Source organism: Prunus dulcis, chromosome 2 (genome assembly GCF_902201215.1).
Source record: "Prunus dulcis chromosome 2, ALMONDv2, whole genome shotgun sequence".
Taxonomy (NCBI): domain Eukaryota; kingdom Viridiplantae; phylum Streptophyta; class Magnoliopsida; order Rosales; family Rosaceae; genus Prunus; species Prunus dulcis.
The window spans coordinates 1642733-1658328 of NC_047651.1; the positions used below are offsets into that span (position 1 = coordinate 1642733).

General features: G+C 34.8%; 1 protein-coding gene across 3 annotated transcripts; it reads left to right on the forward strand.

Moving 5' to 3' along the window:
* Positions 1-603: 603 nt before the first annotated feature.
* On the forward strand, positions 604-12405 carry LOC117620088 (protein SEMI-ROLLED LEAF 2). 3 transcript variants are annotated; one of them, XM_034350188.1, is made up of 19 exons: positions 604-1116; positions 1735-1809; positions 3086-3201; positions 4414-4528; positions 4649-4777; positions 6088-6135; positions 6566-6747; positions 6845-7041; positions 7169-7461; positions 7636-7785; positions 7905-8429; positions 8540-8686; positions 9090-9162; positions 10039-10163; positions 10352-10552; positions 10633-10770; positions 10853-10981; positions 11473-11700; positions 11842-12405. In XM_034350188.1, exons 1-19 carry the CDS (start codon positions 982-984, stop codon positions 11995-11997), a joined length of 3162 nt encoding a protein of 1053 aa, XP_034206079.1. In that variant the 5' UTR covers positions 604-981; the 3' UTR covers positions 11998-12405. The 3 variants fall into 3 exon arrangements, with proteins under 3 accessions (XP_034206079.1, XP_034206080.1, XP_034206081.1); XM_034350189.1 differs by lacking the exons at positions 604-1116; positions 1735-1809 and having other exon boundaries at positions 3171-3226; XM_034350190.1 differs by lacking the exons at positions 604-1116; positions 1735-1809; positions 3086-3201 and having other exon boundaries at positions 4469-4541.
* Positions 12406-15596: the final 3191 nt, after the last annotated feature.

Consider the following 15596-nt stretch of genomic DNA (forward strand, 5'->3'; position numbering starts at 1 on the left):
TATATATATATTCATCGCAGCTCCTCTTTCCCCCTCACTTTATGAAGAAACCAACAACCTCATTTTTTGTGGAAAGGGAGTGGATTTTTCTTTTATTTTTATTGTTTATACAATTAAATAATTGTCTAATGGAAAAGGAAAATTAAACATTTATGTTATGCATGTCATGTCTTTAAACGGTTAGATTATTAGAATGGTCAAGATTTTGCGAAATACGAGTAAATGTACAAAATCAAAATATAGAGGCTTAGAATCTCCAAAGTTATCGCTTCAAGAATTAACGAGAGTAAACAATTTACAAATCATAGAGACTAAATTCAATGCAATTGAACATATAAAGACGAAAATGATACTTTGTGAATTACATGCACTAAAAACGTGTTTTTGGGCAATCATTTCACTCATGTACCCGTTCTCCAAAAGTTCTACAACTCTCCAAGCCTAGAAGAGTCCACAAATAAAGCTATGGGATAGCAAAATTAAACAAAAATACGAAAACCAAAATAAAACAAAAGAGAGTGCCAAATATAGCCGTTGCAGTAATAACTATTTCGTATATAAAACCCCCAAAACTATTTATATGAAAGGAGAGAGAGACAGAGGAAGAGAGTATATTTTTTTTTTCTTTTTTTAACTCATTCCTCCTCCGGTGGTGAACCTCGGTGATCCGGTGCTCTCGCACTCATTCTTCTTCTCCCTCCTACCATCTCCACCGTCCGATCCCCGGAGGCATAACCCCAACCACCACCACCACCTTTTCCCAAATTTCACAATCCTTTTCCAGGATTTCAATTCCCAATCTCCCTCTCAGACTCAAAAACAATTATAAAAAAAATTAAACGAATTCCCATCCCATCTCGTCGAAATTGAAATCCTTTACACAACGCATACATACGTACATTATACATTATATATACAAACGTACATGTATACGTATATTTTGTATAGGCTTTGAGAAATTGAGACTTAGGTTGAAGACAGATGGGTGTGATTTCAAGGCAAGTGTTCCCTGTTTGTGAAAGTCTCTGTTTCTTTTGCCCTGCATTGCGTGCGAGATCACGGCATCCCGTCAAACGATACAAGAAGCTGCTTGCCGAGATATTTCCTCGGTCTCCGGTGAATTTCTTTATTCACCTTCACTTTTTTTTTTCTTGTGTGTTTATGAATTAATGTCTAATGTGGGTAGTGGAAATTCTCAACAAAAATGGATTTTTATGCTACAAAGTGAAAAGAAATCGCAATTGTATACAGAAGCAATGTGGGAACTTTTGGTTCTTGTGTTTGGGGATCTTGTGAAAATAGGACTGAAATTTGATTTATGTTAAAAAGTAACTTGCTTCCCAAGAAATGAACAATTTTTTCTTTATTTATTCTATACATGATCAGGTCAGAAAATATGGTGAAACAAAAGGAAAACCATGGTCTTGTATTATGTTCTTCTTGCTAAATAAAAGTTACATATCAAATAGGTTATGCTTTACGGTTCTAATTGTATTACCAATGTGTTATCTGAAAATTCTCCACAATTTGGTATTTAAATTGATATTTGTTTTTTCTTGTCTGTCTGAAAAATCATCACTCGGCATGCCACAATTTGGTATTTAAATTGATATTTATTTGGATTTGGGCTGTTTAATTAGGCTTTCAGCATAATTGATTTTTATGTTACAATTTTCATTTTATGCCAGTTCCTTCAGTTTGTGTTATTGGAACTTTTCCCTCTTATTTTGGCAGGATGAAGAACCAAATGATCGTAAGATCAGTAAACTATGTGAATATGCCTCAAAAACTCCTCTTCGTATCCCAAAGGTGCTACCTCTGCTCATTATATATGTATGAAATATGGTTTACATTGTTAACACGAACTGAAGTGATAATCTGGAGTTGAAATTGCAGCTGCTCACATAATTCAAATTTGGGTGAGCGTTGAATTTCTTTAGAATTTTGTACGACTTTAACTAATTAAACAGAAAATTAAATGTTAATATGGGATTAGTGTTACAGTACTACGTGATAAGAGGCATCATGTGTTTAGGAATTCAGAAGTGGAGGTTGTTGAATTGACAAGGAGATAATTTCTAGTTTCCTGCATATGCTTAAGTTTGCATATAGTTTCAATGACTATGGAAGCTTAAGGGGTTGGAATGGGACTTTTATGAATGAATCTAATGGCCATAAAAATGGAAGATGAATATGTGTGAAAGAAGGCTGAAGGAATGGTTTTATGCCTGAGCGAAGGTAGATTATTTTGTTCGAGGAGCGCTTTCAAAATCCTAGCAGCACATGCTTTTGCTGTTCACTTTGACTATTGTGAAGGAGATGAAGATGCTAGAAAGTAAAATGAAATATACTTGTGGTCAGTGGTCACTAATTGTAAGCATCTCCTGGTTAAGATGCTAATAGTGTTCTGTACCTTGTGATGCTTGTGCTAAGCTGCTGTTTTGCCTTCTTCTTTGTCCCTGCTTCCGTTGAATGCCTTTGGAAGTTTTCTGTTAGTTTGGAGGAGGGACATTCATTTGTAAGGGTGGTTAAATACTCCACCAAAGTGATCTAGATAAAATATTGGGTGTAGGTGAATTTGCAAGATAGTATTGCCACATGCAGATCGGTAATGGTGGTTATTATTAAGTACTGCACTAAATTGATATGGATAAAAGAACTGGACCTAGGCAAATTTGTAAGGCATATATTGTAGTTCTACATGCAGATTGACTGAGACACAATACATCTTCTTTTGGCAAGATGATCAAAAATTGTAGTTAAAGACACGTAGCAAACCTAGTTATGGAAATCAGTACCTTGTTTCTTTGCAGCTACCATGCTTTGAGCTTAAATATATATATTTTTTATTCTAAATAGAGGGGATTCATTATTTTCAAAAGCTGCTTTGAGAGTTCTAATTTGTTCAATTTACTTGGATCTAATGATTCCATACCTTTTTTTTCTTCTGGTATATCGTTTTTCTTATCTATTAATAAACAATATTCGTTCATTTGTTTCATCTTCCAGGTTATAGATTTTATTTTACTTTTCATTTGTGTACTATTCTGTTGTGTTGATAGAAGTTCAAAAATTCATACTTCAGATCACAACTACTCTGGAGCAAAGGTGTTACAAGGATTTGAGAACTGAGAACTTTCACTCTGTGAAAGTTGTTATGTGTATCTACCGGAAGTTGTTGGTCTCTTGTAAGGAGCAAATGTGAGTTCTTTAGTTCATAATAAATGTGAGTACATTATTAAGGTTATTGCTAGTATGTTTCTTTTCAGATTCCTGAACATATTGAGAAAAGCTAGACCTATTGGCTGGAGTGCTAAGTTGATTACGACATACAAGCTGAGCCATTTATCATTTCTTTTCAGAATTTATAAAGCCAGAGAATGCAATTAGATAGAAGCATTGTGCTCATGACATGCTTCCACTAACTACCTAGCCTGATGAGAAATTACTTAGTACCATGGTTGTGAAATTTGACCATTAAAATAATGTGCATATTTGAATCTTTACCCTGTAAAAATTATGGGGCACTTCTACATTAAGGAAGAATGCATTCAACACTGTAACTTAGGAAAACTTGAGAACTTAAACAAGTCAGTCCACACTATAAATGAAGGCTTTACCTTTTTTAAAGCTTGGTTTCACATGTATGAGATCCAAAATTGTTAAAGTCAGAGTCAAATCCAAAACCAATAGGCAATAAGTGGAGTGGCCCATAATTTTATCTCTGTGATGCAAGGCATAAAATTTTCCGTGGAGGATTAGTTATGTTGGATGACATATGGAGCATGTGTAGCCAAATCGGGCCTAACATGTCGATGATTTTCCTGTTGTGGCTTCATGTGACAGTTAGAGCATCGAAGACACAAAATGAATTGGCAGTAAGTGGAGAGACCCATGATTTTATGCAGTGCGATGCAAGGCGTAGAATGTCCCATGTAGGAATTTACATTGACAACACAAGGTTTTTTTAGCTAGGTTGAGTAGATTTGGCATAGCCTAAGATGTTATATATTGTGATGCAAGACGTAGTATGTCCAATGTATGACTAAACATTGAGAGCACAAACGACATTTTTGCTAGACTGAAGATGATTTGGCATGTGGTGGATTGACTGGAATATATTCACCTAGCTATGAAATTCAGGCTGACCTTTATTGTATATGCTGAAATTCAGGTTTATTTATCTTTATTGTATACACTGATTCCGAAGTTTGAGATTCATCCTAGTAATTTTCTCAACCCGTATAGATCATATATTGTTTTAGGGTAAAGTTCCTGGAATACTTTGCCATTTAAATACTGAATGTTGTTGAAAGGAAATTGCAAGACTATCCTTTGGAGTGGTTTTGTAGCTCATGTTGTGCATAATGACTGATTTTCATGTACAAGTTGTGATACATTAATATATGGCAGGCCATTGTTTGCAAGTAGCGTGCTTAGCATTGTACAAATTCTACTTGATCAATCACGGCATGATGACATACGTATTTTAGGATGCCAAACTCTTTTCGAGTTTGTTAATAATCAGGTGGGAGTCGTTGGTATGTTCTTTCTCTTTCAAATTGTTGTTTGTATGTGTTTGCTTTTGGTTATTGGATATGAATTACTTTTGAAGTTTTAATCTCGAGTGACCGTTCTGATTGTGCAGAAGGATGGTACATACATGTTTAACTTAGATGGCATGATTCCAAAACTTTGTCTCTTAGCTCAAGAAATGAGGGAGGATGGGTCGGAAAAGCATTTGCGTTCTGCTGGGCTTAAAACTCTTTCATCAATGGTAATTCACCTCAATGTAAATTTGATACTTGTTTTGCACATTATATTTGTTTCAATATCACGTGGTCTGGTAATTGATAATTTTGACATTGTTACTTACGTGTGAAAGTTTTGTTCAAATTGTTATACCAAATTAGAATTGTTCTACATAAGTTTATATTCATCATGGGACTTGTTTGATGGATATTGACGAGCATTTGTTAAACACACAAATTTCATTTGAAACGGCTATGTAGAATGAAATCTATGATATTTTGAACTTTGAAGAAATGTATTAGTTATTATAGTTAATACCTTGAAAGTTGAGGCAACAGTGATATAATAACATGCACAATTGTCACATAATAATAGACATAAAAATCATCAAATGAGGGAAAAGAAAAAAAAGACTCGACAGACTAAATCTAATAAGCTTTATGGTGGGTTAGGGACCAGGATCTAAATATACCCTAGTGGACTCTCTTGGACCTGGAGACTTTTGGTGCAGGACTCTTAATATGGTAATTGTTGACTCATGGAGAGTGACATTGAACCTTCTTCAAAGATCAGACTCTCGTAAGAGTATGATGTAGTATGAAACACATAGTGCACTCGGAAGAGTAACTGGATTTGGTTCTTGTGGAAAGTACTGAGTTAGACTGAGTGGATTTCAGGTCCCCTGTAGTTCTGGTGTCAGACATGAATAGGGAGATTTTTTGAGGTTTCATATATGGGTTATCCCATAGAATAAAAGTGGCTTCATAATATAATATACACTAGATGGGCTCACCACCTATAGGCTTAAGCTCATGAGTTCACAGGCATATACTGGGCATGCCATGGTCATAAAGTTCCTTCTCCATAACGGAAGTCTTAATTAAGAATGTTATTGGTGTGGAGAGAGAGTACGTATATGAGTAATTAAGAATGTTACTGGCAAAACATATGAAAATTAGCTGAGTGAAGGACCTGCAGTCTGAGGATTAAAATACTAAGAATGTTTTGAGAAATGTTATGTTTGGGTTTGCATAATGGTCCCGAAATAGCAAAAGACTTTAAGGAAAAGAAGATTAAATGTTGGCGACATGTAAAAATGAATTCTTATGTTACATTGTAATTCAGAAATAATCTCATGATTCTTATCTCTGGTTTTTAAATGATACCATTTTATATTTCATGATGTCCAGCTGCTCGCACTCAGTGCTTGGTTATAAACATTTGATATTTCCTATTTTTGTAGATCCAATTCATATCTGAAATCCTTAATTGGACCTTCCCCTGCTTGGTGAATTGAATATCATATGCACCCTAACAAGAGTACTTTGTGCGCAGGTCTGGTTCATGGGTGAATTCTCTCACATTTCATCAGATTTTGATAATGTAAGTTCATTTGGTATCATTTTCTGCTGGCTATATTTGTTATATACTTTTTTTAATATTATAATTACATCATCACTTTTCTTGATTGCTATTTTGTCTAACTGGAAAAATATGCTCATTGACTCGGATAGCTTCTAAATATTATCATCAACTTGTTAGTTGCAATAGCTGTTGGAAGAAATAAAACACGCAGATGAATAACCCTTTGATGAATTAATATTCCATGACCATAATATTTGACCCCGTAGTAGATGATAACATACTGGATGGCAGGCATTGATTATCAACTATTGTTTACAAATTCTTTTTCTTCCTGTCTCTATTCATGTCTCGTTTAATTTATGAACTTTTAATCACATAGTCCTCTTTTTCCGGCCGCAAATCATGATCTTTAGCTTCTAATGACATTTTATTTTCATTTCTAAATCAGGTTGTTTCAGTTGTCTTGGAAAATTATGGAGGTCCAAAGAATAAGTCAGATGCTGGTATACATGATAAGCAAGACACCCAGAATGGGAGTTCAGAAGAAGCTTCTTCTTCAGGAGAACCCATGACAAGTATTTTGTCTTGGAGGCTGCTAGTGAGTGAAAAAGGCGAAGTCAATGTCTCAGGGTAGTTTTTTTGGCACAATTTTCTGTAACTTTTGTTATATATCTAGCTATGTCAACATGTTATAGCTAACATCTACCTTTCTTCTTCTCGTTTACAGGGAGGACATGAATAACCCCAGATTTTGGTCAAGGGTTTGCATGCATAACATTGCCAAGTTAGCTAAGGAAGCTACAACCGTACGGCGTGTATTAGAATCTTTGTTCCGCTATTTTGATAATGGCAATCTCTGGTCTCCTAAACATGGGCTCGCATTGTGTGTCTTGATGGATATGCAGTTAATAATTGAAAATTGTGGTATTTAAATTTCTTCAAATTGCTTAGAACTTGTTGACTCTGGGAACTTGACTAGTCTTCCTTTGTGTTGAGATTAGCTTTCATCTTTCAATTTGATATTTCATGATCTCTGCACTGTTTTTTGCAGGGCAGAACCGGCACTTTATATTGTCCATCTTAATTAAGCATCTTGATCACAAGAATGTTCTTAAAAACCCAAATATGCAGCTGGACATTGTTGATGTTGCCACCTCTCTTACTCGAGAAGCAAAGGTTCAATCATCAGTTGCTATAATTGGTGCATTGAGTGATATGATGAGACACCTGCGCAAAAGTATACATTGCTCACTTGATGATTCAAATTTGGGGACCGAAGTCATTGAATGGAACCGAAATTTTCGAGCCGCAGTGGATGAATGCCTTGTGCAGTTAACACATAAGGTGATTGTAACATCCCTTCTATTTTTTTAAGATCAGTTTATACTCAATCATAAAACTTGTAGGGATTTGGTAAATTATATCTAGAATTGCCTCCTTTTTGTGAGATGTTATGGAAAAAACTTTATGGAATAATTATTCTCATAAGCTAGGTTCTATTTCTCTTATATTGTGCAGGTAGGGGATGCAGGTCCTGTTCTTGACATGATGGCTGTGATGTTAGAAAATATGTCTAACATTACTGTTATGTCTCGAACCTTGATTTCTGCTGTTTACCGTACTGGTCAAATTGTGGCAACAATACCTAATTTGACATATCAAAACAAGGCAAGATTGCATTGGGTTTATCACTTCCTCTTATCTACAATTAAGTGCACAAACTTGCCAAGGTTTCATCTAATTATTTTTCTTTTCATTTTCTGGTTTGAATATCTGAAACTTTGTAGACCTTTCCTGAGGCGTTATTTCATCAGTTACTCGTAGCTATGGTCTGTGCGGACCATGAAACCAGGGTGGGTGCACACCGTATATTTTCTGTCGTTCTTGTTCCATCATCTGTTTGCCCTCGTCCTTGTGCTGCTACTCCCCACACTGCAAAAAAAAATGATATAGGAAGGACACTCTCGAGAACTGTGTCCGTATTTTCTTCATCAGCTGCACTCTTTGAAAAATTAAACGAGCGATCCGCCTCACAAGAAAACATTTGTCAAGAGATGAAGGACAAAGCTGTAATTGAAGAAGAAGCAAAGGTTACTAATGAATCGATGTTGAACAGATTGAAGTCCAAATTTAGCTCAAGAAGGCATCAATCAGCTACTAGTGACTCTGTAGGTAATGAGGATTCTGCAATCAATTCTCATTCTGTGATGAACCGGTTGAAGTCAACTTACAGCCGAGCCTACAGTATGAAAAGGAATCCATCAAATACGACTGTTGATGAAAAACCTAGGAGTATTTCACATAAAGAATCGGTATGAATTGTTGTCCCTGCTATCCTGTTATATAGACTATGTACATTTAACACTATAGTATTGCTTCATCATCTTCTGTTATGATGATTTTTATCTGACTAATTTTGCAGACAATGTCACTTAGGTTAAGCAGTCGCCAGATTACCCTTCTGCTTTCATCAATCTGGGTGCAATCCATCTCTCCTTTAAATACGCCTGATAACTATGAAGCAATTGCTCATACCTACAGCCTTGTGTTGCTATATGCCCGAACTAAGGTATGGCTTCCATTTTCCATGTCGAAACAAAAATAGGAAATCATTGTATTTCATTATACAAATGAAGGAATAAATTGTATTATAAATTCCTTAGTAATCAGCTCTACCAATCAAGCCTTGTAAACTCTATCATTTAATTTGTAATTAAACCCAAGTGACAATCAACCCTTAGATTAAGCGTAAAGGCCTTAGCAATAACAAGGCACAATGAAGATGCTATGTCATTTTACCCCTTGTTTTGATTATAATAAGTGTTTAGGGAGTAGTTAATATTACTCTATATAGTTTCAGGGTTAGAGGATTTTCCCAAGTTAAAAATCCACTTTACCCTGAAATCCATAATTAGTTATTTTTCTTATTTGGTCCCCATTTTTCACTTGTTTCAATTCACTATGTCATGTAGAACACCTCTGACGAGACTCTAATCCGAAGTTTTCAGCTAGCCTTTTCCTTAAGGAGCATATCTCTTGGAGGAGGTAAGTTCTCAAGTCCAAATCTTCTACATTTTTGAATTTCTTTTAAGGTTCCAAGTCTAACCACATAATGCATTGCTCATACTATTGTGAAATGTCAAGATTTAGATTGCATAGTACCTAGTATTCCTTGCGCAACTACTGTAATATTTAGAAATCATGTAGAAGTTATGTAATAATTAAGGTTCAGTAAAGCAGCTCAGTTTCTGGTAATTAACAGAGGAGCTGAGAGTAGTTTGCAGGTTGGTTTTTCCTTCCCTGTCTTCCTATAACTGAAGCTATCCTTAACTGCATGATTTAGTTTATAGAAGAATGTCTGTTGAAATTATGCCAGTCATGTGTGATAATGGTGAGTTTCAATTAGGAATCTTGAACTTGATCACGAGACTCAAGTTTGACTTGATTTAAAAGTAACTATGAGTAGAGAAATAGGAGATTAATTGCTGTATTGCTTTGGCTGTAAACCTGATGTTGCGTCTTTTCACCTAACTTCAACTAACTCAGGTTATATAAGATCTTTGCTTCTTTTGCACTTTATGGTAATCTTCTTGTTGATTGAATAGCAAGAGATTAGTGGCTTAAGATATTTAGTATGAAAGGACGAGAGCATATCTATCAAATAGGGGCAAGCATTGTATTGTAAGAAGCAATGTTCTTTCAATCGTGTCCATCTATTTGTCATATCCTAATTTCCTTTTTTTTTCTCAAAGATAAAGGGTGTGATTTTAACAATGAAGGTATTTTCAAATTTAGTTTGTAAGTCTAGATTGGACATATTTTAACTAACTTCATTGCATTGAAATGTAATGATCACTAAGAACTCTTGTGTTGTAAATTTTGTGATGCCATCTTTGTAATTAGGGGATTTCACATTTTCAGGATTGCAGCCATCAAGGCGCAGATCTCTCTTTACCTTGGCCACATCAATGATCATCTTCTCAGCTAAAGCCTACAACATTGTTGCTCTCGCTCCTTGTGCTAAAGTAGCACTTACAAATGAAACGGTGGGTGCAACATGGTTGCCAGACCTCATTTTCATTGATTGTTGGTGGAACCTTTTAACTTATTTCTACTTTGACATAAGATATATTCTTAGTCTTGGAAAAAAAATGTTTCCATGCTCATATACACAAGGCTTCCTAAGGTAATCTTACTCAATACTGATCTGTATGCTTTCATGATTTGGTATCAGATTGATCCATTTCTACGGTTGGTTGACGATAGCAAGTTGCAAGCTGTCAATTCTGGACCTGACCAAGTAAGGGAAGTTTATGGATCAAAGGAAGATAACGAGGATGGTTTAAGGTCACTTTCTGCCATAGAAATATCTGAGAGCCAATCTAAGGAATCGTTTGCTACTATGATAGTGCAGACACTGGGAAATTCACCAAATGTAAGCTTCCAATCACATATTGATTATTGGAACCGTATCTAGTTCTTTGTTAATGAGGAGTGTGGTACTTTGTACTGCAGGAGTCATCAACTATAAGACAGCAGTTGCTTAATGATTTTCTGCCTGATGATGCATGTCCGTTGGGAACTCAGTTGTGCATGGAAACACCCATACAAATTTACCAATTTGGCATAGAAGATAATGGAACTCGTGATATGGTAAGTTACTTGAACAACCTTCCTTTTCTTTTTTTATATAATGTGCAAGCAATTGAGTGTACACAATGGTTTTACTGTGCAGGTTGAGCCCCCATTATTCACAATTGAGGATGATGTCTTACCCAATGCAACTGAAAGTCAAACAGATCCTGACAAAAAAGTTTCCATGGAAAGTCTGAGCCTCATAAGTGTTGATGAGCTTTTAGATTCGGTAAGTGTTGTATCTTGCTCACTAGCAGAGTGTTGCGGGTTTGCAGCCTTTGCAGAAATCAGACAGAAAATAAGTAAAGAAATGAACATATAGATGAATTAGTTTTTGAAAATTTTGGTCATAGTTTTCTTTCCTGGTTGTCATGTTGGTTCTCATAAAGTTAGTATAAGGTGGTGGTGGTGCAACTGTGACAAGTACAGCTTAAATTCGATTTATCACTTCTTACATGAGATCTGGAAAACTACCTCTGTGATTGGGATCTGGAGAAGGAATTTGAGCCCTCAAATTTCTTATATCAAATCCTTCATGAACTTTATAGCTGAAATTTATAACCCTGTTGTTTATAATCAAAGAAATTATATATGATGCCATATAAACATGAACGTTTGCCAACCATTTGTTCTCTCTCCAATTTTCTGATTCAAGGCGTCTCAAGTGCTTTAGTGGTACACTTACTTGAATATATTGCTAAGTGAGAAAGTGGTATGCAGGTTTTGGAGACAACACATCAAGTTGGAAGATTATCAGTCTCAACTGCTACAGATATGCCTTATTTGGAAATGGCTGGCCTTTGTGAGGCCCTTCAAATGGGGAAGCAGCAGAGACTGTCCACTTTCGTGGCTGCCCAACTGAGACAAGAAAGTTTGATGAGATTTTCTCCTCATGATTGCAACCAGCAAAAGGAAACTCCCTCTGTTGTTCTGCTGGGTGCTCCGACGGTATTTCCTTTATCATACAACTGGCATTTAAATTTGTAATTCAATCCTTTTAGTGCATGCATATTGTTTCTACTCAATTTTTACTTAGCTTCTTAGTGTCTTCTGAAGCATTCTGATTTTGTAAACAATCTGGGGCTGCAGAGTGGAAATCCATTCCTTGATTCAAATGCTATTTCACTCAACCAATCTGTTGGCAACGGGCAAACGCTTTGGGCAACTGAATACCAGCATTATCCCCGATTTCAGCTACCTGCATCAAGCCCGTATGATAACTTTTTAAAGGCTGCTGGTTGTTAATGTGTAGAGAAAGGTTGGTAGTCCTTGTAAGAATTGAGTGTTGCATTGGAGCAAAGAATCAGGCTTTAAGTTCAATCCACCAAAAAGTCCATGTCTGTCTGCTGTTGTTTTGTTCTAATAGATATCTTTGTATCCTTGTATCCGAAATTTTGTGTTCTCTCTGATTCAGCCTTCTTGTTTTATGTTCATATCTCTTCAGCCGCCATTCTTTTATTCTTTAATTTTGATGGGGAAGTTTCATTTTATTATGGGCTCCCTTTACATATTTTGACATTGTAAGGATGTGCATAGGTACCTTTCATACACACTGGTGCATGGGCTTATTACTCATACCAGCATTGTGAAATGAAAGAATTTGTATAAATTATTTTTGGGTAGAAGAGAAATTTTGCAATGTAAGTGTCTACATTTTCGGTATGCATTTGAAAAAATCTTAACCATTTAATTGATCCAATGAAATTTAATTATTCCACCTTATGATATTTGTATTAGATTTTATTTTATTTTATTTATTTATTTATTTTTTTTTGTGTGTCAGAACTCAGAATGATAATTATATTAGATTAAAACTCTCCTTTTGCACCGTATCACTTAGCCATCCTCTTCCTCTCTCCTGCAATCTTTCTCCTTTCTCACCCATTCCTATATCATTATAAAAATGCGTGTAAATGGCTAATTTCTTTTTTTTCAAATGCGTGTAAATGCATTAAATCATTGTCGTATCTGTGTGTGTCTGCCCCTGTATTAAGCAAGATTTGCACGCATATCTCTTATCCGTAACATAGCATGATAACAGCACTTTATGCCTTCGACTTAACAAATCACATATATTATATATACCTTGCTAGTTCATTTTTCCATGCATATTTACGTTAATGGTTCAATCTAGTTGGAACTAAATATTATTTGTGTGGACTGAAACATTATTTTCATGACTTTATTTCTGTGATTGTATTGTAGTAGCAAGGCATCATTCATTGTGTGAAACGATTTCAGTAAGGTAGATGAAAATGCTCCGCGATGCATATACTTTAGCGCTTAATTATTCAATTGCCTTTATAACCTTTTCTCTAGATTTCAAAAGAGACAAGACCCCTCCATTGGCACGCCATTGTAGCCCGCAGACAAAAGAAGAAAGCGATAAAAGTAAAAAAGCACAAGTCATTTCTTGGGTAACCATCTTCCATAAAGGAGCCATTATCAAAGAATTGTAAGGAAGCCATAGATGTGTTATCACACTTTGGCTTAGCCCAAAGCAAAAAAATATTCATATAAAGTATACCACTTTCATGTTTTGATACAACAATAAGATATATGGTTAATTTGACTAACCAAAAAGCAGACGTGAGTTAGACAATGAAAGTGCTACATACAGTATCACCATAAATTAAGCACCACCAAGACATTACCTGCATTTTTGCCTCAAATCCGATTTGGCCAGCTTGCTCAAAATTTTCAGAGCCAGCCATGTCCACAAGCATCAAGCGTGCTCCTACTATTGGGACATCAAGGATTATCTGTGCTGAAATAGAAAGCAAGTTATATCCAACTAGTGACAAGACTTGGGGAAGAATTATCATATATTTGAAAGTCCAAGGGAATCCTACCATGCAAAGGCTCCGAGAACTTCTTTCATTGCAAAGAGTACTATTAACAATCCTTCTCTTTTGAGGTGCCCTTTGTGAAAATATCACATGAAAAACCCACACTCCTATAAAGGTATTTATAAACAAAGCACTATGATAATTCATTAACATCGGAGAGATAGGCTAATGGGCTTAGCAATTGACACGGCTTTGAATTTGACTCTCATTAATAATAATTATATTAATCAAAGACTTGGGCCCTGGGCCTTAGGGCTCTTGGGCTCTGGGAAGATTTAATTAAGACACCCAGACGAAAATGAGTAATTTATTTTTCCGTTTTCCCACAGCAGAATTAAAAAGCAGTGACATATTTAAATATTCACCAAAGAAATAACAATTCATACTTTAATTACTAATTAAGGTGATTCAAAAAAACTAAGATATTCCTTAATCACATATATTAAATTAAAGAAGTTGGCCAAAAACAAAAGTAAAGAAACTAATTTTATATTTTTAAAATTATTAATTAAAAAAAATACCTGGTGTTTTCTTAGTTTGCTACAGAGTATAGCCGGGCGGCTATACGGCTGTACTTAAAAAAAGGCTAAATATAATATTTTAACAGTAGAGCCGGGCGGCTATACTCCAAAATAATTATATTTTCGGAGTATAGCCGCGCGGCTATACTATTTAAAGGTATAGAATAGTAAATAGAATATTTTAAAGGTATAGCCGTTGAATATATTATGTTTTAATTACTTTTATTTTTTTAGTGAAGAATTAGTATCTAAATATTTGAATTAATTTCATAAAAATTACTTTTAAAAAATTAATTGATTAAATTTAATTGTCGTAAAGAATTTTGTGGAATTTAAAATTATTTTAAAAATAGTTTCAATTATTTAAAAATTATAAAAATGGAATTTTAGTCTCCAAACCATAAATCCAAGTCTCGAAACAAAAACCATAGCTTTCGAACTTATCCGAACTTGTTCCAAAATCGTTCGCAAGCCTTGAACCCTAACTGTAAACCTATTGTAGGGCACTTAGGACTCGATTAGGGTTGGATAATCACGTAACTCGACCTAGGGCTATACGATTTAGGTTTCGCTCTCAATCTTGGGCTCTAGGAAGATTTAATTAAGACACCCAGACGAAAATGAGTAATTTATTTTTTCGTTTTCCCACAGCAGAATTAAAAAGCAGTGACATATTTAAATATTCACCAAAGAAATAACAATTCATACTTTAATTACTAATTAAGGTGATTCAAAAAAACTAAGATATTCCTTAATCACATATATTAAATTAAAGAAGTTGGCCAAAAACAAAAGTAAAGAAACTAATTTTATATTTTTAAAATTATTAATTAAAAAAAATACCTGGTGTTTTCTTAGTTTGCTACAGAGTATAGCCGGGCGGCTATACGGCTGTACTTAAAAAAAGGCTAAATATAATATTTTAACAGTAGAGCCGGGCGGCTATACTCCAAAATAATTATATTTTCGGAGTATAGCCGCGCGGCTATACTATTTAAAGGTATAGAATAGTAAATAGAATATTTTAAAGGTATAGCCGTTGAATATATTATGTTTTAATTACTTTTATTTTTTTAGTGAAGAATTAGTATCTAAATATTTGAATTAATTTCATAAAAATTACTTTTAAAAAATTAATTGATTAAATTTAATTGTCGTAAAGAATTTTGTGGAATTTAAAATTATTTTAAAAATAGTTTCAATTATTTAAAAATTATAAAAATGGAATTTTAGTCTCCAAACCATAAATCCAAGTCTCGAAACAAAAACCATAGCTTTCGAACTTATCCGAACTTGTTCCAAAATCGTTCGCAAGCCTTGAACCCTAACTGTAAACCTATTGTAGGGCACTTAGGACTCGATTAGGGTTGGATAATCACGTAACTCGACCTAGGGCTATCCTATTTAGGTTTCGCTCTCAACAACTTTCAAAAAAGGTGGTTTTGAAGTGATTGAGTTGAAATAAATGTTAGAG

What these genes read in the sequence shown, in the direction of transcription:
- LOC117620088 (XM_034350188.1), top strand. Translation starts at nt 982, where the DNA reads ATGGGTGTGATTTCAAGGCAAGTGTTCCCTGTTTGTGAAAGTCTCTGT. An exon ending in AGATATTTCCTCGGTCTCCG is followed by an intron (nt 1,117 to 1,734) that starts GTGAATTTCTTT and finishes TTATTTTGGCAG; the next exon opens with GATGAAGAACCAAATGATCG. An exon ending in CACTGGGAAATTCACCAAAT is followed by an intron (nt 10,553 to 10,632) that starts GTAAGCTTCCAA and finishes TTTGTACTGCAG; the next exon opens with GAGTCATCAACTATAAGACA.